General features: G+C 36.6%; 1 protein-coding gene across 2 annotated transcripts in view; it reads right to left on the bottom strand.

Moving 5' to 3' along the window:
- Positions 1-2,206: 2,206 nt before the first annotated feature.
- Positions 2,207-22,552, bottom strand: part of FGF10 (fibroblast growth factor 10) — a 59,446-nt gene continuing 39,100 nt past the window's right edge. The window contains exons 2-3 of one of the 2 annotated variants that reach the window (XM_054285040.1): positions 8,989-9,092; positions 2,207-5,284 (exon numbers count right to left, since the gene is read on the bottom strand). In XM_054285040.1, coding sequence (XP_054141015.1) covers positions 5,087-5,284; positions 8,989-9,092 — 302 coding nt within the window. In that variant the 3' untranslated portion in view covers positions 2,207-5,086. The remainder of the gene's footprint in view (positions 5,285-8,988; positions 9,093-22,552) is intronic. The other variant, XM_054285049.1, reaches the window with a different exon arrangement.

Below are 22,552 nucleotides of genomic sequence, written 5' to 3'. Positions count from 1 at the left end.
ACTTTTCACAATTCCCCCTTGTGAAAAATTTCTCTCCAGCCTTTTTGCAAGCCCCCTTCAGGTACTGGAAGGCAGCAATGAAATCTCCCTGGAGCTTTCTTTTCCCCAGGCTGAACAGCCCCAGCTCTCTCATCTTGTCACCACAGAAGGGGTCTTTCATCTCTGTGATCAGTTTAATGGCTGTCCTCTGGATTTGTTCCAACATGACCACATATTTCTTGTGTTGTAGACTCCAGATCTGTACAGAGTATTCCAGGTGGGGTCTCATAGAACAATGTAAATGGGGAGAATCAGCTCCTTTGACCTGCTGGTCAGGCTTCTTGATGAAACCCAAGATGTGGCTGGCTTTCTGGGTTGCAAGCAGGTGTTGTCCTGTCATGTTAAGCTTTTTGACCACAAACATGCCCAAGTATTTTTCTCCTGGGTGAGTCTTGATACATTCTCTGCCCTGTCTGTACTTTTGCTTGGAATTGCCCTGGCCCATGTGCAGGACCTTGCCCTTGGCCTTGCTGGGCTCCCTGAGGTTTGCAGGGTCCCACCTCTCAAGCCTGTCCAGGTCCCTGTGGATGCCATCCCTGCCCTCCCCTGTGTGGACAGCCCCACCCAGCTCAGTGTCAGCAGCAAACCTGCTGAGACTGCCCTGGATCCCCCTGTCCACGTCCCTGACAAAGGTGTTAAAATGTGTTTGTCCTGGCATGGACAACTTCTCTCCACAACCTTCATAGTGCAATCATGCCACAATTTTTTTTTTTTCTGCTGAGGAGGCCATCTCTGAAGTCCATGTTTCATCAGTTTACAGACAAAAAAATTTTCTTCTAAAATGTTTTGTCTCCAACAGTGAGCACAGAATTGTAGCCAGAGGGATTAGCAGAAGAATGGAGAAATTTTATATTTCCTTAAAGTACACTTCCAAAGCACCAAGAAACTCAAATACTTCTTGGGCCAAAACCATGTGTCTAGTATTAAACACCCCCAGTGGACAAGCTCATATCTGAATCTCACTGACATTCTTTATAACAAAACAGATGACAAGTTTGAGGAAAATCTAATACAAGTAAGTCTTAAACTAAGCACATGAGTGCTGAGGACTAGTCTGCTGTTATATCCAGTCCTGTGTGTCAGAGGCAGGTTTCAGCAATGGCTGTGTTTGCAACGTTCCACCTGAGGGTTTTAATTGGATTTTCTTCACAAATGAATTTTCATTTTTAGCTGGTATAGGTAGGACATGTTGTTAGAAACCTCATGCTGCATTGCATTTCATCTGCAGTGAGGAAAAACTGTGACAGGCCTCTGACAAAAGTCCAAGGAAAATCTTAAATGTTACAGAGTGGAGGGGAAGAAAAAAAAGATTGCTGCAGGTGACTTAAACTCAGAAGCTGTCACTTTCTGACTTTCAATGGAATTGGCTTCACATTCTACACCTATACATGTAATCACATTCAGGTTTGACTTTGTTGACTGTTATGACTTTGTTGTGAAGAATGGTTGAGACACTACACCAGTCAGGGGAGTAAAGGGCCAGCCAGAACTTCTGTATAAATGAGTTCCTCAATCTTGAGGCCCAGGCATTCATCTTCTACTTGATGGTGGCTTTCAGTGTGAACTTATGCTGATTTTGTATTAAAGCACTTTAACAGTTCTGACACAGTACCTTCCTACTGTATCTCCAAATTACCATAGAAATGTAATAATTATGGCTATCAGCAAGACTCTTCTCTCACACTATATCGTTCATTTAATAACATTTAAGAAGCAATCGGTTAAATAAATAAATGGATTAAATCTTATCTGTCTCTGTCAGGGAAAGGATACAGTACTCATTTAACATGATAAACTGAGCCATATCTTTTCTTCCAAAGCTGGAATCTTATAGCTTAAGTTATATTTAGTACATGTTCTTCTTCCTAAACCCCTTCTTTCTTTCATCAATCAAGCTTCCTCTAAATTCATTGTTTTTTCCCACTGTATAAAACTAGGTGGACTCAAATACAGGAAGAATCTGGAACATTTGGTTGTTATTAGTGTGGAGATAGAGGCCTCACACATACAAAATATTAAAAATACTTAGAAATGTTAAAATTATTTTTGTTTGGGGAGTACACAGCATGAAAGCAGAGCTCGTAATACACCAGATCTTTTTCTTCTTTATTTTTATTGTGCAGTACAATTTTAGGTTAATAAAACAAACAAAGACAATACTTTTATTCTCTAATCCCCACATTTTATTATTTTTATTTAAATATAACATACTATACATTGTTGCTCAGTGATTTTGGTATCCCTTTTATTTTCTAAACCCCTTCCCCTGTTTTCCTTTTACTCAGGAGACTGTTATGCTCAGGGTGACAGAAAACAGAGCTTATGGTTGAGGACCTGGGATACTCTAATATCTGCAGTTTGCTCCCACTATAGTGGGCGTTACAGTATACCAAACACACAGGAATCATTGATTCCTTCAAGGGTTTTTTATTTTGGTTAATTTTCAGAAACCACTCTTCATGTCGCAAATGGCTCCTGGCTCACTTTGGAAAAGTGATATTTCCTGATCTTGTCATTTGAGCAGCATGGTGTTTTGAGTACTATGATAATATTTATGCATAATCCTCCCCTGACCAAGTCATCTAGGTAAGTCTGTAAGAAGAGAATTTCATTTGTACCCTAAATGTTCTTTAAGTCGTCATTCAATACTGCATTCATCCAACTCACACTGAAGGTTCAGTATGGGTGGTCCATTATGTCTTGTCAGTTTTAATTACTGATTACAAATTTAAACAGAGACTTGCTTTTATCATGGTAGGTAAATTTTGCTGTGAGTTGCAATTACATTTAAAATCTAAAATTCTTATTTCTCTTTCTAGAAAAATGCCATTTGTGAAGAAGAAAACTGGAGATAAACTACCATGAAATGCAACATCAGCTATCAACTAAAAATATGTTGTCTCTCAATGAATTCCTAGTTTTAAAACAGCTGACTTTATTTAAGGACAGGAAATATAATCTGACCATTTTGTATTTTATGGGAAAGCTTTTTTTTTTTGCTTTTTTTTTTTAAAAACAGCTAATATTTAAATAACAGATTAAGATTGAAGTGCTGGTTAAACATTGACTTAAATAAGTTATAGAAGATTCCAACAACACCAGCCTTTATAGAGGTTAAACATTCTCAAAAAGACACATTAAGCAAGGCTCTCCTTTGTACCAAAATACAGTCTCCAAACAATAAAAATAAAACCAACTTTTTCACAACGAGAAATATTGAAGATAAACTGCAGCATCAATATAATCTTATAGTTATCAGTAAAGTATTTAAAACAAAATAATATTATACTACTTTTGTTTCTTACTAAAGACACTGCAAAGGCTTATTTATTTATTTAGTGGAATACAATGTGAAGACAGTGGTACAAATTGTTTGATGTACTGTTTTCTATTTATCTGCTCTAACAAAATGAATCTCAATATGGTTACACTGGTGAGCTTTCCAGAGCTCTCTAAAATTACTGAGTAAAGCAAAATATAAAACAAACCTTATGTACCTTTAATTGAACAGGCTTCATATTATGCTTAACTTTATTATACTGCAGTTGCTCAAGTTAAGCCATGGGATGAGTAACACTTCATAAAATTGTGCTGGATATTATGTATTTTGAGCCTTCAGTTACTGTGATGGTTGTGAAAGGCATGCTAAAGCTGGAAACCAGCACAGCTTTTCAGTTGGCTCTCATATATAATATACACATGAGTAATAATCTCTGAAAAATGCATGAGCATGATTTGGATTGCACGAGGGTGATTTTGGTCTTGCAGCCCTTAGCTAGATATCACTCCCACTATATGCCTGTGGTTCTTCAAGCTGGTACCAAAGGCAAATGGGTTGAATAAGTATCAATTGAGTAAGGTATGCAGGACTGCATTGCCTTCTTGCTTGCCTTTCAGTGGCCAAATGTTACACTTAGGAATTACACACTACTGTTTTACTTCAATGCTCGCAGTCTCAGTGATTTTAACAGGGCTGACCACATCAGGGTTCCAGCCCAATGTGTGCTGCAGAATATCACACTGATAGCATTGTGTTAGATCCTAGCTCCAAACTGAAATTAAAGTCAGGTGAATATACACACAGATGCATTGACACCCAAGTACAGATGTGGCTCCTTTTCTCAACTTCAAAATAGCAGAAAGACCCTTTGAACAAAGTATTTCTTGAAGGTTTTTCTTGAGTGCTGATAAGTACAAAAATTTCTGCAATATAAAGACACTCAATACCATAAATCCAAGCACTGCTTGTTTGGTCTTATGCTTAAGTGCAAGACAGTTTATGAAAAAATGGAGTATACACTCTAAATTTTCCCTTTAAAGCCTTGTCTAATTCTCTGAGTACTTCTGAGGTTCTGACATTTTGATCTATCAACCCCTCTGTGAAGTACTAAGAAAAAGGGAAAATAAGAAAGAAGCAAATGAGGAAACATTTCAAATAAAAAAGATATTTAACATCCTATTAAATAAATAACTTAGAGAGAAATAAAGAGAAATGAATTTAGGACATACAAGCAAACCATACTATTCATTTTGTTAGAACAGTTATACACTACTTTGCTTATCCTATCCATTTGTCCACAAGGCTTCTCCAGAAATGTCATTATTTGTGCATATGACCCAAGTGCTTCCAGTAAATGCTTGTGTGTCTAACTGTTCATTGAATCATTAGGCTTGAATGAGCAATTAAGGACTTTGATAAGAGTTAGTATTCCATAAATAGCATTCCCCATGAAGATCACGCAACAGATTGTCCTATGTCCATCAAGGTCTGTTGCAGTGATTAAAAAAAAAAAAAAAAAGTTCACACTGGCAATAAATTCCATCCCCTTTGATCCAGCTTCATTTTGATTATAAGATATGACAACGAACTAAATAAAGGTATTTCATGTGCCAGCAATAAGTACAAAATCTTCAAAGGCTTCCCCTGCTCTCATTTCAAACATGCAGATGTCTGTGCTACTTCTCCGCATCTACCTTTTAAGAGAATTACCAAATATTCTTGACATAACAGCCTTTGGTTCAACTGCGTCAAAAAAAGTTTGTTCATCTACGACATGACTACCATAGGAAGAAAGTGAGCTGAAGTGTTTTTCCTTCTTGTTTTCTGTCCTCTCTTTGTGGTTCCCCTCCCATTCAGGGCCACAAACATTTGCCTTCCATTGTGCTTCCAATTTAAGGACGCGTATGTGTTATATCCATTTTCTTCTATTCTTTCCTTCAATTTGCAATCACTATTAAACTCCTTCTGTTAAAAGAAGAAAAAACCCACAGATTCAGAACAAACATAATATTTCAGCATACTGAAAGAAAATACTTTTTAAAAATGTTTCAAAAGATTGTAGTCTTTTGTATGTGACACTCTTTTAGGATTCCACAGTGTATTTAAATAAAAGTTTCACAGCATATAAAGCATCATCAGTTAGACTGCAAAAAGTGAAATTAAAAAAGGATATAATTAATAATTCAATGCATAAATATAGCAGTTAAATGATTTCATTAATTAAGAACTGAAAATCAGCATCTCTCTGTTGGAACATGGCAAGAATATTAAATCAAGTTCTCATTCATAAACTCAAAAGCATAAAGAAGCAATCTTGGAATCATAAATCACATTTCATTTCTAACAAATATAACTCTTAAATATCTTGAATGAAATTATTGATACCATACATTAAACAAATATTGATGGTATAGGACTATTTCTTATTTAAAGTAAGAATCTTTGAACCACTCTGGTGATGAAAAAGGGCTTTTTTTTGGATAGGTGTAAATCACTGCTAGGCTGCTATCACAATTGGTGTGAGGCCTATCACTTGGCTGACCTGAAAAAAAGCTTAGCCTAAAAAGGAATCATGTATGATCCCATATCTTATTGACTAAACAATTTAGTCAATTTAGTTAGGAAGTAATTTTATGTATGGGACCAGGGATTAAGATTTTCTATTTTTAAAGGAGAATCAGTTGTCAGGCTGTTAAAATGAATCAAAAATACAAGCCTGTGGAAGAACGTGGGGGAGCCTACTTATTTTTTATACTGTTAAATGTAGTTTTACGTAGATGCACTGTTCTATATAGAAGTCAAGAATGGTTCTTTTCATAAACAAGTATATATAAAGCCATCCAATTTTAACAAACTACTTATATTGCATTTAGAAGGCTTTTAAAACTGGGGTGTTTGAAACATAATTAAATTAGAATGAAAAATCAGCATTTTGTTGTTCCTGCATTTCAGAAAATGTCATTGCACAGTTCAGGGAGAAGCAGGTCAGAATCTCAGAGTATGATGTACTAACTACATGTACTATTTTTAATGTGATCATGAACAAGACAAGAAATAAGTCTGAATAATAAATCAAGTTTCATGTCAATTAAATCAAGTTAACTATATTTCCTGTACCTATTAATTTAAATTAGAATTTTTATACTAGTTAATGATAAGGGCTTTGATCCAGTGAGAATTTTGTGTGAACAGTTTGTTTCCCTTGGTTGCTTCTACAACCATTGAAGACTTGCTTGATGGAATTGCATACATTCAAATTAAATTTGGCTCCCAAAGTGTTCTTTAATTTCAGGATTAGTAGTTATTTGAACAATGATCAGCGAGGAAGACACTATCAAGGCAAGACTCTTTACAAGACCACTATTGGCCCTGCCTTCACCACAAAGCCACCATATAGATAATTTACCAGTTGTTTTCTGCAATATGTCACCTCTGGCATCAAGATATTAAAAAGGGAGGTGCTCATCAATCACAGTCCTAAACCATAGTAACTTCTCCTATCTGCCAATTTGTTAAAGAAACTTAAAGAAGCTAAATTTGTTAAAGAAATCTAAGAGTGAGCCTTTCCCCCCTCATTTTAACCAAAATCAGTCAAATGGAAAAGTATTTGATTAATATAGAAAGAGCTTTGCTTGTTTTCTTAGATGCAGAATTGTACTCAAATTCAACTTGTACTTCTGTTCTTAGATAACAGAAAATATGATGTTTTGATGTGCTTCTGAAGTCTTACTGGCAGGGGTCTGAGTAATACACAGGACTGTTTTACTCATTTAAAACAAATTTCAGCATAGGTCTGCACCAATGTCTATTGTGCACGTGCTCAAGGGTGCTTTTAGAATTTTTATTGGTTCTGGTTTTGGTATTCGTATCCATCTGCAAGCTGCCACACTGCAGTAATATGAGGCTAACTGCAAGTCCTGGGATTACTGGAAAAATAGTAACAGAAGCATTCTTGAAATTGCTAAAGTATTATGGAATAGGTTTTGATAAATCATTATATTGTGATTTTATGATGTGAATATTGAAAAATTATCTCAGCTGGAATTAAAAAAAAAGGCTTCCCACATTCGTATCTTCCTGTCAACACTATTTCTAATACACTATGAATTACTGAATCTTATGGCAGCAATTTCCATCTATGGTACATGAAAGCTGCTTCGATGTCTTTTGTACATATATAGTGTTGGGACAGACTCTAAAGACTCTCACCAACCAGGCAAGGCTGACAACTGGGGTTAGAGAGTCTGTCTTGGGCTTTGGGATGGACCATCACAAATGGCTGAGGTGCACCACTGAGATGTGTGGACTGAACATGGTGATTTATGCTAAAACCCTCACCTACATCAGCAGCATACCCATGATCAATGACTGTATTGAGTAACTCAGTACACAGTTTCCTCTCTCAATAAGCACTGATCATCCTGTATTTCTGACAAGTATAAATCTAGAAGTTAAATCTACATTTACAGGAATATAAGAAAAATGTCTTGTTCTTGTCTCTCCTTAATGTGATTCTTTGAAACTGTCACGGAGTTTAGAAAACCAGCAGTTATTGAACCAGGAGTGACTAGCCACAGTGTAGGTGAGAGAGGACACTGTATATAGTTTGTATGAACTCAACACACTCTCTTCTTAAGAAAGAGAACCAAATGACTAGAGATCCTTTGAGTCTCACTTGAGATTACCATTACTTCATTGTTTTCAGCAGAAATAAGTGGCCTAGCAACATTGCTCAACCATAAACTCAGTCCCTATATGTGACATCCTTAAAGCATATGGATGATCTGAACATTAAGCAACCTGCAGAATGGCTCATAACCTTTCCAGGAACTGGAACAACATTGCAAAACTGCAAACCAAACCAGATGTAATACCAGAACAACCTGGTGTTTCTGTAATCATGGGGATGTGTGAGGATAAATTTGAGTTTAATTGTTAGATTTATAGATCATATCACTTTATATAAAAAGTTGGATAGTTTCTGAGTTTCCTTGAGTTGGTTTGTTTTTGTTTGCTTGATTACTTTTGGGATTTGGTGTTTGGATATTTTTTCCCCTGAAAGTATCTGTAATCCCAAACTTACACAAATACAAATTAAGTGTATATGGACAACTTTCAAGTGTTACCTGAATTCTGCTCAGATAAATCTCAGCTGCTGATAGTTCATGTCTCGCTGTACTATCCATAATCTTGCTCATTAGTCAATATAGTCAATTTAAAGCCTGCTACTCTAGGAATCTTCTTCAAAGTTTTAATTTAATGATTTGGGGTGTTCACTCCATCAGCTCAATGATTTCAGGCATCTTTATTCCTCTCTCCCCAACCTCAAATTTCTGCTAAGTGTGATTGCACAGTATAAAAAACCAGGGAAAACAAGCCTTAAAGATTACATTTTGTGAGACCCTGTCTACTGAACACTCCTTAATAGCAATATGACTGAGGCAGTAAGCATGATAAATCCCAGCAGCTATGTTGGTATGACATGAGCTAGCAAACAACAGGAAGCTTGTGGAGAGGGGTGATCCTGGTTTTTCAGAGGATGAAATTTTGATAAACAGCTCATTTCAGCTCTATTTAGTAGCAATACACAGACAAGCAGTGTTTCAATAGGCAAGACAGGGAACTGGGCTGACTCCTGAAATCCATCTGGAATGTGAAAAGGTACTTACAGAGCCGTAGACTTTTCCTTTTTTGTTCATGGCTAAATAGTAGTTGCTCTTAATAGACTTAACTGCCACAACTCCAATTTCTACAGATGTTATCTCCAATATGCCTAAAAAATATAAATTGAGCTATTTAATCACTTTGTTACAGGATTTTCTTTCTGTAGAAAAGACAATAAACCTGAAAAATACAAAACTTGTAATATTTAGGACCAACTGACCAAAAAACTCAGCAGAAGTATTTTTTAAGTCACTGCAAGAATATACACAAATGTTTTTTCAATTAACATGTTTCCTAACCCCACATTTTATGACTCATAGATACTGAAACACTTCATTCTTCCTAGCAAAGATTTTACTATAATTTATCAGAAGAGACATTAAACCACAGCATCAAATTAAATATATAGCATATGTCAATAGAATATTGGATTTTCCCCAATCTTTAAAACCCTGGGTAAACAATTTTTTCCTTGTAGAACATTTAGATAAACTAAATCTCTTGGTTGCACTGAGCTGATAAATTCACTTTTGGCAAGTGTGTTGACAATATGGGAAATAGTAAAACCAACACTAATGGCCACATTATCTTTGTCTTCCAGATAGCAGAAACATTTTGCTGTTTGTAATAAATATTATTCTTCCCCCACACCCTGGCTTTAAAACAGTCTCTTTCTGGGACATTGGGATGCTTCAAGGGACCTGTAATGGGAGATAGATCTTTTCATCTCTGTTTTCTGCCCAGGAACATACTGTTTTGGGAGTAGGAGACTGCATGCCTGGCTCCAAAATTTCTACTGTTCTCCTGACATCTACGTAGCAATAGTTAGATCAATATCCTGGCTAACTCAGTGTGGCACACTTAAGGTGTACCAATAGGGAAATTACAGGAGGGCCAAAACTGTCCTCCTTGATTAGGTTGTGGTATCTTACATTTACCAGGGCCATGCCATTGATAGAGGCAGGTCAGTGAGCCCATGTTTGCAGGGCTCTAATCCGTATTATTCTTAAAATGTTGTTCGTTTTCACAGCAAAGAAAAGCCAAAGTTGCTTTCTTGATCTTCTGAGAGAGCATTGTTACAGAGGACCGAGCAGCTCTCCCACAGGACATCTGCTAGAGTAATTGTGCTCAAAATCAGAGTAAAATGGACTAACTTCTGGATAGCAAACTAATAGAGGGCAAGAATCTGATGCAAACACTGCTACAACACCATGAGTGATGCCTTTTTCTTTTTTATTTTCCATGCCAAAACTGATGAGAATAATTCAGTTAATTCTTTCTACAGAATTGTATTCTGAACTGTGTCTGGGTCAATTTCTATCACCAGTACCATGACAAAAAACCAAACCAAACCAAAACACAAACAAAGAAGCAAGAAAAATACTGGCATAACATGTGCCATTATAAATTTTCATGTTGAAAGGGATTAAACTGATTTGGATTTTGCTGTACTATCATTGTAACAATAACGTATTAGGCTATTTCATTAACTATTTCACCAAGAGCTGAAGGAGAGCAGTGTCTAAATAAGAAACTTGTACAGAATTAACCCATTTTAAGTGTCTTGCACTTGAATGATGGACATCACTGCTTTCCAGGAAAATACTTAAATAAAAATAACACAAGTACAATTAATGAAAATATAGTCTGCTTTTTCTGGTAAAGTTTGTTTGCAGTTTCATACTCCATTATGTTCCTGGTGGAGCAACTATAAGGAGGTCCATGAGGAGAAATTACATTTACTACATTTATTATATTCAAAACAACTAGCTTGCTTTTAGCTGGTGAAGCTATTTAGTTGTAGCCAAACATAAAAGAATTGTTCCAAATTATTGTCAGGTTGATAATATCATAACTAGTGATCCTGAATTCATTCTCACTGAGTGTGTTCTGTGTACCTGAAAGCTTAAAAAGGTGTATTTTTTGTTGACAATTTTGCATTTTCTATCCTCTACAGTATTTCATTTGGGAGAAGCAGATAATTAATGGATGTTTTTCTTTCAGATCAATTTAATCTTGATCTGTTAACCCTTGGGCAATAGAGACTTAACTTGATACTTTGATACTTTGCTACTCTCTGTAGTCCCCCAAGAGTTACCTGCTAGTTACAAGCACGGTTACCAGCTAGATCTTGTCTAGATTGCAAATTATTCACTGTATTTACAGATCTTCCTAAGAGAAGAATCTCTAATTTGATAGAAATCTTTTGAAGGGAGTAGGAATCTTTTATTGGTTTCAGTGATATAGACAAATCTGCTGTAGACAAATCACCTTCTCCTCTGACATGAATCTGCAAGAAAGCCTAAGAACTTTATAGAACTTTGAAATAATTTAATTAGAATAAAAAGAAGTAAAATGCATTTGTTGTAAGGGTGAAAATATGCATTTGATTATTCTTGAAGTGCTATTAAATTCAGCAGGAATATATTTTAAAAGGAAATTGAGATATACAGTATGAAGCTTAAAACTACAGTGTTTCCCCCTTTCCCCATCCCTTTCTTTTTTATTTTTTTTTATTTTCTTATTCTATTCCCAACAATGTTACCTTTCATTGGAACTCTTTTTTCTCTAAGACTGAAACAAAAAAGGCATTTCAATATGTTTCCTTGCATGCTTCTTGTATCTGATATTATACCATTGCTTGGGCTTAGGTATTTCCATGCCTTAAGACTTAGGTCCAAGAAGATCTCTGAGGTAAATAATTTCCATGATATAATGTGACTTGAAATTATTCTCGATAATAAGCAGTACAAAAAATTAATGTTATTGGAGTAAAAGTCTTAGGAGTTACTTATTCTGATTTCATGCTTCTTAGGAACTTGGAAATGAAAATGAAATAACTAAAAATAATCAAAATGTTCTGGCCTCTATTATTGCTTTAAACCAGATAGCACACTGTTATTTCACAGCCATAACTTTGTAAAACCCAACAATTACAACTAATCCCCATTGACCACATGCACTGTAAAAGCATAGCTTTCAATACCCAAATAATTTCCAATTATAATTAGAAAGATTTCAAATATCAAGATGAGATGTGCCCTGTAGCTGTGCATGCACTCTCTTTACAGGTCCCAAAGGGTTTAAACATATTCCCAATAGAACCCAAATGTATTTACCTTAAATAAACTGTATTTTTATACTTTAAAAAAGTGATCATTATACATATTACAAGGCAACAGAAACCTGTTTGTCTTCTTGCTTTGCACAGAGGGTCTGTAAAAACTACAAGTGAAAATTGCACTTCCTTGGTTATATGTTAATTAAAAATGTCCTATATTTTATAAAAATGCTGATAAATATGAAGCAAAAAATGCATAATATCCTAGAAATGGAATGAAATTATGTCAATCAATTCTTAGGAAGGGCACTTGACAGAATATCAGATCTGTTGTCAAGGCAGAAGCGCAGTGGGTGTAGACATTGTCTGCCACAAGAAACACTTGATTCTGGAGCCAAATTCAACTTCTTTGCAGTGTGAGACAGCGGTAATTTTCCTGTAGTTGTATCATTTGTGTAAGGAGTTCTTATAAGCACATTTAGAACATCTCCATCACTAGTTGCAGTCCTATCTGTGCAGAAGAATGGAACCACCATTCATCTTCCTACACCTTTCAAAGATTATCTCATACATGCAGCAATCCACAAACAATCTCTCCTCCCCCCTTTGAGTTTTCTTCTGTCTGCAAAAGTATTGTAGATGAAGAGTGAGGTCAGCTGGATAGAATGGGATGATGACTGAGAGCTTGTGAAAGCTTTTGTTTTCCCAAATGGTGACAAGAAGCTGTTGGGCCCATGAAGGATGCTGCAGCTCTTGGCAGGTAGCTGGAGAAGACAGGGCTCGGTGTGACTGCAGGTGACACTAAACTGACTTTTCAGAACTTTGGCTTTTGTGCCCCAACTGGGAGTTTCTCTGAAGAGGTGCCTTTGTCTGCCACTGGCTTAAGTCAAAACAAGTTGGTGTTCGGGCACAATGTTGAACTACATGGTAGTCCAAAAAATGGTAGTTTGAAAAAAAGGGGTTTGAAGCAAATAGATTTGTTGGATGTAGTCATGGAAGGGTCAAGTACTAAGGTATATGAGGACACTGCCTCTGTTTCCACTCTGTTTCACCAAGTACACCTGCAAGCTGAAAATATCCCCAAATGACAAATTATACTGATATTCTTATATTTACCTGTATTTTGTGATAACAGAAAAAGAAATATGATGGGTTAATAAATAAAAATAAAAAACATGGAAAACTGAAGATGGCAAGCAAGTCTTGCCTTTGAAAACTTTTTCAATTAACAAAAGTAGTTCCACTGAAAGGCAACCTTACAGACTTTGTGCTTGAATTTGTAAGGGAGCTTAAGATACAAGTCACACAACCCACAGTGCCACAGTTATGGGCAGAAACCTCAAATAACAACCAACCTGAATAATAACCAAACCTAAGCTTTGACTTAAAAATTAAGTTTATTTGAAGTTAAACCAGTTCTGTTTTTAAGACTTGATTCTGGATTTTATTAATATTTGATTCTTTTTTTTTGAGACTGCCATCATTCCTACTGTAAATCAGAAGTTAATGTACTGAAAGACCACAAAGCAATCTGCTAATATGTCATCTTTAGATCAACTATAACCAAAATACTAATGTTCCATGAACTTTTCTATCCAAGGCCCACATCTAATACTTTTGTATAAGCCTGAGATATGTATCTAAACTTATGGAAGATTATGGTAACAAAACCTCTGAGACTTCCTGCATCACCATAGTATCAGCGTAAGATGTGACATGTCCACAGTGCATAAAAATCACATTAAAGACTAATTATTAGAGCCCGTTCTCAGATTCACACAGTCTGTACCAACTTCCTTTTCATCTTTTACTGCTTTTATGGCTTTAATTTCAGAGCAGAGCACGGATGAGTCAATCAATGTTTCTCTGTAACCAAGCAAATGAAGGGTGCCACCTGGGATGAGAGAACCTCTTAGTGATCGATAATGAGAGCTGTTGGTTAGCAAAGGAGGAGTTTTGGTTTAGCTACAAAATTAGTAGGAATCAGTTTATCTAGTATACATCCTGCAATGTAACAGAAACAATTAATTCAGAATCACAGTTAGCCTACATTTTTCTCTCTGGTCAGTGAAGACAGCCAACTTCAAAGGACAGTTCTAAACACCACCACTCCCTCGATTAAGTTTCCAAAGCTAGATAGGTTAAACTGAAGCAAGGGAAATGCTGGAAGTGACTTTGAGGACACATCTATCTTGTCAGTTATGATGAGTTCAGATGTTCCCTCAAGGACACCATGTCTGTCACTTTCATCACAAACACACAAGCGTGTAATCAGATTTAGCTAAAGTGCTAGGGAATATAAACATGTTTGCTTCTTTCAGATGGATTTAATTCACGCTCTTGAGATTGAATACTATGGCACATAGAGCCAACAGTACCTGTTTGGCTCTGGTTCTGTTAACCAGAGCTCAGATTTCTTGGGCTCTGTGTTTTGAGCTAAGATGGGAAGACATATAAACAGCTGCATGAATGTTGACAGAAAATGCTGATTTCTGAGCCTCTCAGCCTGCTTGACCCCAACACTGCAAGATTTGGTAACTTTTAGATTAGACACAGACAGCGTAGGAATACATTATCTGATCTGGTTTTGGGACAGAGAAGCTATAAGTGACAACTCATACTAACCAAGGAAGAGCAGTGATTCATATGCCAAGAGAGAAAATGGAAAACAAAACACCACAACAGTATAGTACATATGATTAGATGCAGGGTTGCAGTTATCTGATTAGATCTCTTGACAAAGATGCCTTAAGGAGTTTCAGCCCTCCCTGGCTTCTTTTTCCTGCCTCTGTACTGAAGTTCACCAACCCTTCAAATGTAACTGTTTGTGGAGCAGCAGTATAAACAAAATCATTGGAATGATTTGGCTTGGAAAAACAACTCCCAATAGAAAACAAATCAGCCTTAAACCCTAAGGACTAAACAATCCAAGTTTTTGCAGTCAGTTTTAGTAGTATATATTTTCTGGACCTTCTAGTGCTCTCTTTTTGGTCTCTTTCCAGATGACTAATTTTTTTGAACTGAGGTGCCCAAGACTGGACCAATGTTCTAACTAAGGCCTGATGGGTACTGACTTGAGCAGAATGACTACTTCATGTGTTTATAAGGAAACTTGGATCCTAATCCAAATCCTAATCGAAACTTGGCAGCCCATGTATTTTTCCATTTTGTAGACGGGACCAGGCACTCAGGATTTTTGCCAAATCTTAAATTTCCATGTCTCCACAGAAACATGCAGGAGAATGGAAAGCTTATAAGTGAGTAGTACAGATCAGTACATTTTCTGAGGGCTGTATGAATCTGCCTGGGTGAAATCCCAAGTTATCTTGGACATTCATGATTACTTTATTTGCCTCCTGTATTTTACCACTTGTATAAGATTCAAAGTGAATAACTTTAACTGGAAGAAACTGGATAGAGGTAAGGCTATTCCATTTAATGTCCATTCCAACAGACTATGGAGGGATAACAGACAGCTGCACTGCAGAAGGAACAGTCCAAAGGCATGGTAGCTGACAGAAGTATCTGTACATCACCTGCAATCTGTCCTTTCCCTCCTGGGGAAGGGAGTATCTCCTAGCTGCGTGGAATGTATTGGCAAGAGAATTAATGGGCTGAAATCAGCTAGCAGATACAATACCTGTATTTGCAAAGGGGGTGCAAATGACAATTAAATGGAGCCAAACAGTACTTAGGCACTGACATATATGAGCAGATGGAAGTGAGCCAGGGTGCTAAAGCAGTCAGAGTATGTACAAACAGATGAAAAAAGTCTTATGAGGCATTGTATAGGCGTTATGGGAAAGGAAACCCAGCGTGCTGCAGACGTCCTCTGCAATTTGTCTACCAACAATCTTTATCCAAATGACAAGTTTGTTGTCTGCTGCTAAGACTGTCTGACACATACTGTGACTGTTGCTCTAGCTAAGGCTGCTAGAACAACAGCTAAATGGGACAATAGTTCTCTTTCATCAGTATTGTTTCATTTTTGACCTCATTTTTCTTTAGGGTGGATCTTGACTCCCTTCTGTGCAAGCAAATAGGACTGGAAAAATATGGTCTGTTATTTCCCCATCTCAAAACTTACCTTATTGTGGAAGGTAGGAGACAGAAGCATAACTACCTGCATAGCTATCACAAAGCTTAGAAGTGTGCACTGCACTGCCTGTGGCAGGTAGGATCTTCTCCTGAATCTCTATGGGCATAATAACTTAGTAATGGGGGGAAATAGAAAAAAAAGTCTCAGAATTCTACAGGCTCCTCTTTAAAATACCATGACTAAGAGCAGTTTCTAGCAGTATTCTGTTACTGCTATGTTTCTCTGGGAAAAAAATGATGTTTTAGTGTTTTCCCTGCAAATCAGAAAGTTGCCAAACACACTAATCCACAACATCAGTTAGTTGTTGGTTCTAATGGTTTATGTCTGTCTTTGCCTCACACAGGAAAAAGGAATCCATGGTATTTTAAAATACGGGACCCACATGTCTATAATGAAAGATTACCCCTGGACAGTTGTAATGATCATTATTTTTCACATAATTATATTTGGTGGTAGCTACTCATCAACACTTTCAGTAGTTTTCTTCTGCAATGCCACAAATATTCCTAATGTTACTTGATCATAATAATCACTTTTGCAAGAAAACTTTATAAGGACTCTGGGAACAGAATGAATATCTGGGAAGTGTACACTAGGGCAGCTCTACGGTATGGGTAATCAGTATTTAGAAAATCAATGCAAACAGTATTTCACTGTATCTAAAAATTCCTTAAAATTCACATCTGTTTTTTGTCCCTCCTGGCTTTTTTTTTTCTCCAGAATTTTTTTTCTTAGCCAGTCTGGATATGATCAAATAAAAGGCAGGCCTCTGACCTTAATACTTATATTTATATAGTTTGGGACAATGTTGTATATGATTTGATGGGTGATTTTGAGTAACTTATAACCTAGTTGGTACTTTGCAAGCAAACCACTCTCTAAACTTTTTCAAACAAAGTATTTATTGAAAGACGCAATTGTTATAAAACTTGTTGTTCAACAGTCTCGGAGTAAAGAAAGATAAATTAATTGCATATTGTTACTATATGAGAAGATATTAAGGCCAGCAGTTTAGCAGCTGAAAAATACATGATGACCTCTGATCACCAGTTTACTCTTTTATCCATTAATTGCTTTTCTTTCTCTGACATAAATAATTTTGTGTGCTTAATGCATCCTAAATGGCAACCACTCAAAAAGACACCATTCAATAACTGAATTATTCTTGTTACAATGCTAGGTGACCCACTCCTCAATATTTAATGCTAGATTTTTTTCCTTTGTCTTACCTATTATGTACATTTCCTTCTTCATCAAAGGTATGCAGTAAAAGCATGTAACAAGGTCTGTACTCTAGCACACATATGTAAACTATGGCCTGCTGCAGTGCAACCTGATATATGTCTTTCACAGTGTTTTCATCTTTAATACTTGACTGTCTCTAACCTGGTTAGACCCGGTATCTTCAGACTGCTAGTACAAACAGTTCTTTTTAAACTTTGATGAGCACTGATAAGTGCTGTCTTCTTAAGCATTCATTCAACACCTCATAAAAAGCAGGATTACAAAATCGTCAATCTTGCACAGAAACTTAAAAGGCTGATCTGAAGAGCACAATCACTTCACACCCTTCTGCTTTTATTATCTTCAAGTCTCCTTCTATATTGTTTCCATTTTCCCTGCTGACATCTTCAGATAACAGCTAACAAGCATGTTTTGCACACAGGATTATGTGATCTACCTCCACGTGCTTGCAACTCACATCTTGTCCTTTTATAAAAACTATGGTTCCCTAGCCTGGATTGCTGAAATTTTTTGGGGCTACTTCTTCTCAAACTGTGTGTGTGCACAAATGCTCGCTAAACTATGTTTAGGACACTTAAAAGATAATGTATAAAATCCACAAGGTTTGATACATTATTTCCAGTTTTTCTGCCTCGACATTCTGTAATTTAGCAACACAAAGCACACTCAACCAAGGAACCCCAATGAACCACTCAGCTGACAGTGAGTGTGATTTGTGCTGTCATACCAGCAGAAGCTGTGTCAAGAAATGTGTAGAGAGCAGGCAAAGAATGTCCCATCCTCTCTGCCTATTTCTGTGTCAGGTTCAGACATACTTTTGTTTACACCACTGCCTAACACTGCAAGGAGAACCTGTCCCTAGGCCATTTGAAGAAACCTGTCTGACAATCATATTCACACCTTATGGAGCTGGTCTGGTGTGTCCCTGAGAGGGCTTGGATCAATTTTCCTCAGAATATTACCTCTAGAGGCTTCACCTGCATGTCAGAGACACCTGTGGATTTTCTGTTCTGTCTGACACATTGGGAAGGCTGTGTGGCAGCCCACCAGTTTGGTCTCTGTATAGTTTGATGGCAAGGTCATGTAGGCACTGCTCTGCACGGTCTGGCATCAAACTGTTAAAAACCAAAGGAAGTAGGACTGGCTTGGTCTTTTTTATGTGGTCCCTGCAGTGAATTATATTGAAAATCTTATGGAAATTGATCCCAGTGGAAAATAGCTCATGCCAAATAAAGCTAGGTGTGAACTAACATGTGCAGTGTAAAACAGTAGCGCTGGATCCAACAGCCACCTTGGGAAATAAGTTATTTGACAGTGCAGACCTGCAGACAGCTTTGGAGATGAGCAGCTGAAGAGCTGCCATATAATGGGATTTTGCATGTGGATGCAGAAACACCTGAGAATGTCGGATCAATGGTAAGCATGCTCCTTGTACAGCCTGTGCACAGACATTAAACGAAAAACTATCTACAACTGCTTGTGCTTGACCAACTCATTAATTGTATTCCAGGTTCTCTCTACATGTTGTGTAGCTGGTGCATAGAAAACAATAAAAAAACAAGCTATGGGTTAAAAATAGGGGGGAAAAGTAATTTTTCTTGGGAAAGTAATCAACAAAGTCCTGGTATTTTCTGTCCTCGGTGTATTCATTAATGATTTACAGTAATGCCATGAAAAACCCTGCTGATTATACTAAATTATTCAGGGTACTAAATCTGAAGGAATTGGGAATAATAATTGCAAAAGACTCTCAGAACCCAACCTGATAAGGCAATTATTCCAGAATAAAATGCAGAAAATAAATTTCTGAAATAAAATTCCAGAAAAAAATCAGTGTAGGTGAAAGTTGTAAAAAGTGATGCACACAGGAAAAATAAACATTCAGGTTTATAAACATTGAATGTGTTACAGAATGATTTATGGCCCAGCTGCTAGCTCTTAGTCTTGTAATAGGTACTAAAAAAAATTGAAATTTACTGGAGAAGAGTAGGATGTTTAGGAAATGAAAAATACAGCCACAAAGTTTAAATCCATCCATGACTTCATTTTAAACCCAAATGCTACAGTTGTCTTTTGTTTCATAAAAGATAGAAGAGAACTGGAAAAGCTGCAGGAAAGAGCAACATGCACTATCAGAAATAATGGTTAACTAGTATTTGAGGAATGCCTAAACCACTTGGCTTTGCAGGGTGGAACAAAAATGACTTCAGTAGCAAAAATCTGTAAAACTGAAAGTAACTGAGAAAATGAAAAAGGAGTATGGACTATGCGCTGAATCTTAAATGAAATTACTGGCTAGAAAACAAAAATTTAATGCTTAAAACTAAAGAAGTGATTTTTTTTCACACTTGTCAGATTACAGCAATCATTGTTAGGATGTCAGTTTACCTGAACTGAGAAGAAATCTGAGCAATTAATTCCAAAATTATGTTGTAAGACAAGTAAATCAATACAATCATTAGTCTCTGAGTTGCATACTGATGCACAGTAGGGAAGTATAGCAGGCAGTTAGCACTGTCTGCTTGTTCCTCTCCTCTTGGGGCTTCTCCTGCTGCTACTGTCAGAGACAGGAAACCAGACTGACCTTTAGTCTGAAGCAGTGGAGTCACCCTTTAATTCTTACATATACATTCCCCCATATAGAGAAATGAAAGAAAGCAGAGAAGCAGCCAGCAAAGACCAGTCAAGAGCAAATTTCATTAAATCTAATCTGATTTTATAACAGCGTAACAGGTCACGTCATGAAAAGGGCTATGTAGTTAAGCTTTTGACACAACCACATTACATTATCATAAATACCCTAGTTTAATATAAATTTATTTTAAGTAGGATGAAAAACAGGCTAGAAAACTGTATTTACGCAATTGTTGCCAGGATTAACTGCAAAAATAGAATGAAGTGTTGAGGAAACACAAATGCAGGAAGAAGAACAAGATAACTATTTTGCAGAAAAGTTTCTGTGTGGTTACTGGTGTACAACGTGGCTTTAAGGGAGGAACGTGAAAAGTGAATAGCCTCCTGGCACATCTAAACATGTTGAAAATACAAAAGAAAATCTTTCTACATAATCCAGCATTTGGAAGGATTCATCTGAGTTCTTTGCTTGTTTCAAGGTAGCCTAAGGAGGGCAATCAGCATAGTGTTAGGCATAGAAAAACAAGATTTGTAATTAATTGTAAGTTAAAGTTTACCTTAGGAAGAGGAGAGTTGGGAAGAAAAAGTGTAACAGTAACTTTCAAGTACTTCAAAATTTCTGGGAAGAAGAGGAATATTGCATGAAACAGACAACAGAAATAATGGGCTCAGCTACACAGAAGAGTAAGAGAGGATGTTAAGAATAATAAGATTTTAATAAGGGTGATAAAAACTCTCTTTATTCATTAAAGATACTTTGGAGTGTGTGCAGACTTTAAGAGCAGGTGATAAAAGTGTCCAGCTGAGTTAATGATAGATATGTTGTGGGACAAGGGGATGTACCACATGATCTCTCGAGAATGCTTCCAAGCCCGTAAAACTCTGTTTTCACACACAGGAAGCCAATCAATTATTTCTGAATATGCTGGGCTGGACTTACTACACCAAAGAGCAGTATTTTTTACAGTATTTGCACTTCGATGTACTCACAGTGTGCATGGTGTGCTGACGATATTTCACTACAAAGGAACCAGTTGTAACTACTGTATGATATTTCTGGCTAGTTCACTGGAATTCCAGGAGCGCAAAGAAACTCTAAAATGTCTAGGCAGCAGCAGAAGATGGTTTAGATATAGTGGTAGTCCTAGGCAACAGCAGGAGTGTGATCATTCACATTATGGTGACAAAAAATTCAAGATCATAGTTTTTTCACATTGCATTGTCTTTATAGATTACATATACTTTAGATACTTGCCTCTAAATTGTGAGATTTATGTCCCGCATCCCCATGTTCTTAATTTGCTTATTTTGTGCTTATGATCTGATCAAATCCAACATTAACCATATTTCCTTTTTTGCTCTATTAGACAAATAAAACAAATTGCAGATTCAAACACTGCAGTCAGTGCTGTTTATAAAAGAGGCATTGATTTCTGTAAATAAGTAGTAATTGACAACTGTAATAATCCTGTTAGACTGAAATGTGAAGGGAATTCTACTTAAAAACAAAATAAAAATTGTGTTTGAATACTAGTAAATCCTAGAGAACCTGCGATTCAGTACATGAAACTTGGACTCCCCATTATAGTTCCTACAAGAATTATTAATTTATGGTCTCCTTTCACAAATCAGGCTCACAGACAGCAAGTATCCTACAAGGCAAAGCATGAAAATACCACCTATGCAAATTTGATTTTTAATGGCCATTTTTTTCTGCCCACCTCTATAGAATTACTTATTTTTTCCTATTCTTTACTTTCCAATACCTCTTTTTATTCTCAAGCCCACACTGTAATCTCCTTCCCTTTCCATGTAGACACTAACAAAAGAACTTGATAGAAAAAGACTAAGTTGAAACATGTGACTAAGGATCACAGTGGCTACCTTTAATCTCTCAGTCTCTTTATTTACTTTACATATTTTGCTGTTTTAAAAACTTTGTGCCAAGACCACTCTTGGGAGCTCCTTGCTAGTTTTAAACTAGCACAATTAACAAAAATTACAATACTGCTGAATCTTTTGTCATGCATCTGCTCAATCATAATTCCCTTCCATGCAACTACAGAGCAGTTGAACTGCCTGACTCCACTCAGTCCCTCTGTTATATTCTCAGCTGCCTATGAAGACACAAAAGTCTTCAGAGACAGCAAAAGATAAAAATCTGGAAGGAAAGATAGAAGAAATTTTTGTATCAGGGCAAAAATTATATTCAAAATATTTTCTTATAACAATAGAGTAACATAATTTGAAAGTATTTGTGGTGATTTTTAGTTTCCATATATTTCACTTACATAGTGAGCAACAGCAAAGACTCTGTAAAATCTTTAACAGGACAGAGATGATGAAATCCTTGTTGGCAAACCACCTTTCCAGCTCTCTGGTGTCAAAATGGAACAGTTCTGGCTCAAAGGGATCTAGCACGTTGCCTTAAGTATCTCAAAGCTTCCAGTGCCATTGCTAAAATATCAGCTGACAAGATCTAGTGCCCACTGACCTCAGAAATCCCTCCTAATTGATCTGATGACTTTAT

This window comes from Melozone crissalis, unplaced genomic scaffold (assembly GCF_028551555.1).
Source record: "Melozone crissalis strain CALT ecotype California unplaced genomic scaffold, PUWL_Pcris_2 ptg000005l_1, whole genome shotgun sequence".
In the NCBI taxonomy this organism is placed as follows: domain Eukaryota; kingdom Metazoa; phylum Chordata; class Aves; order Passeriformes; family Passerellidae; genus Melozone; species Melozone crissalis.
This window is presented reverse-complemented; position numbering and strand designations above follow the sequence as displayed.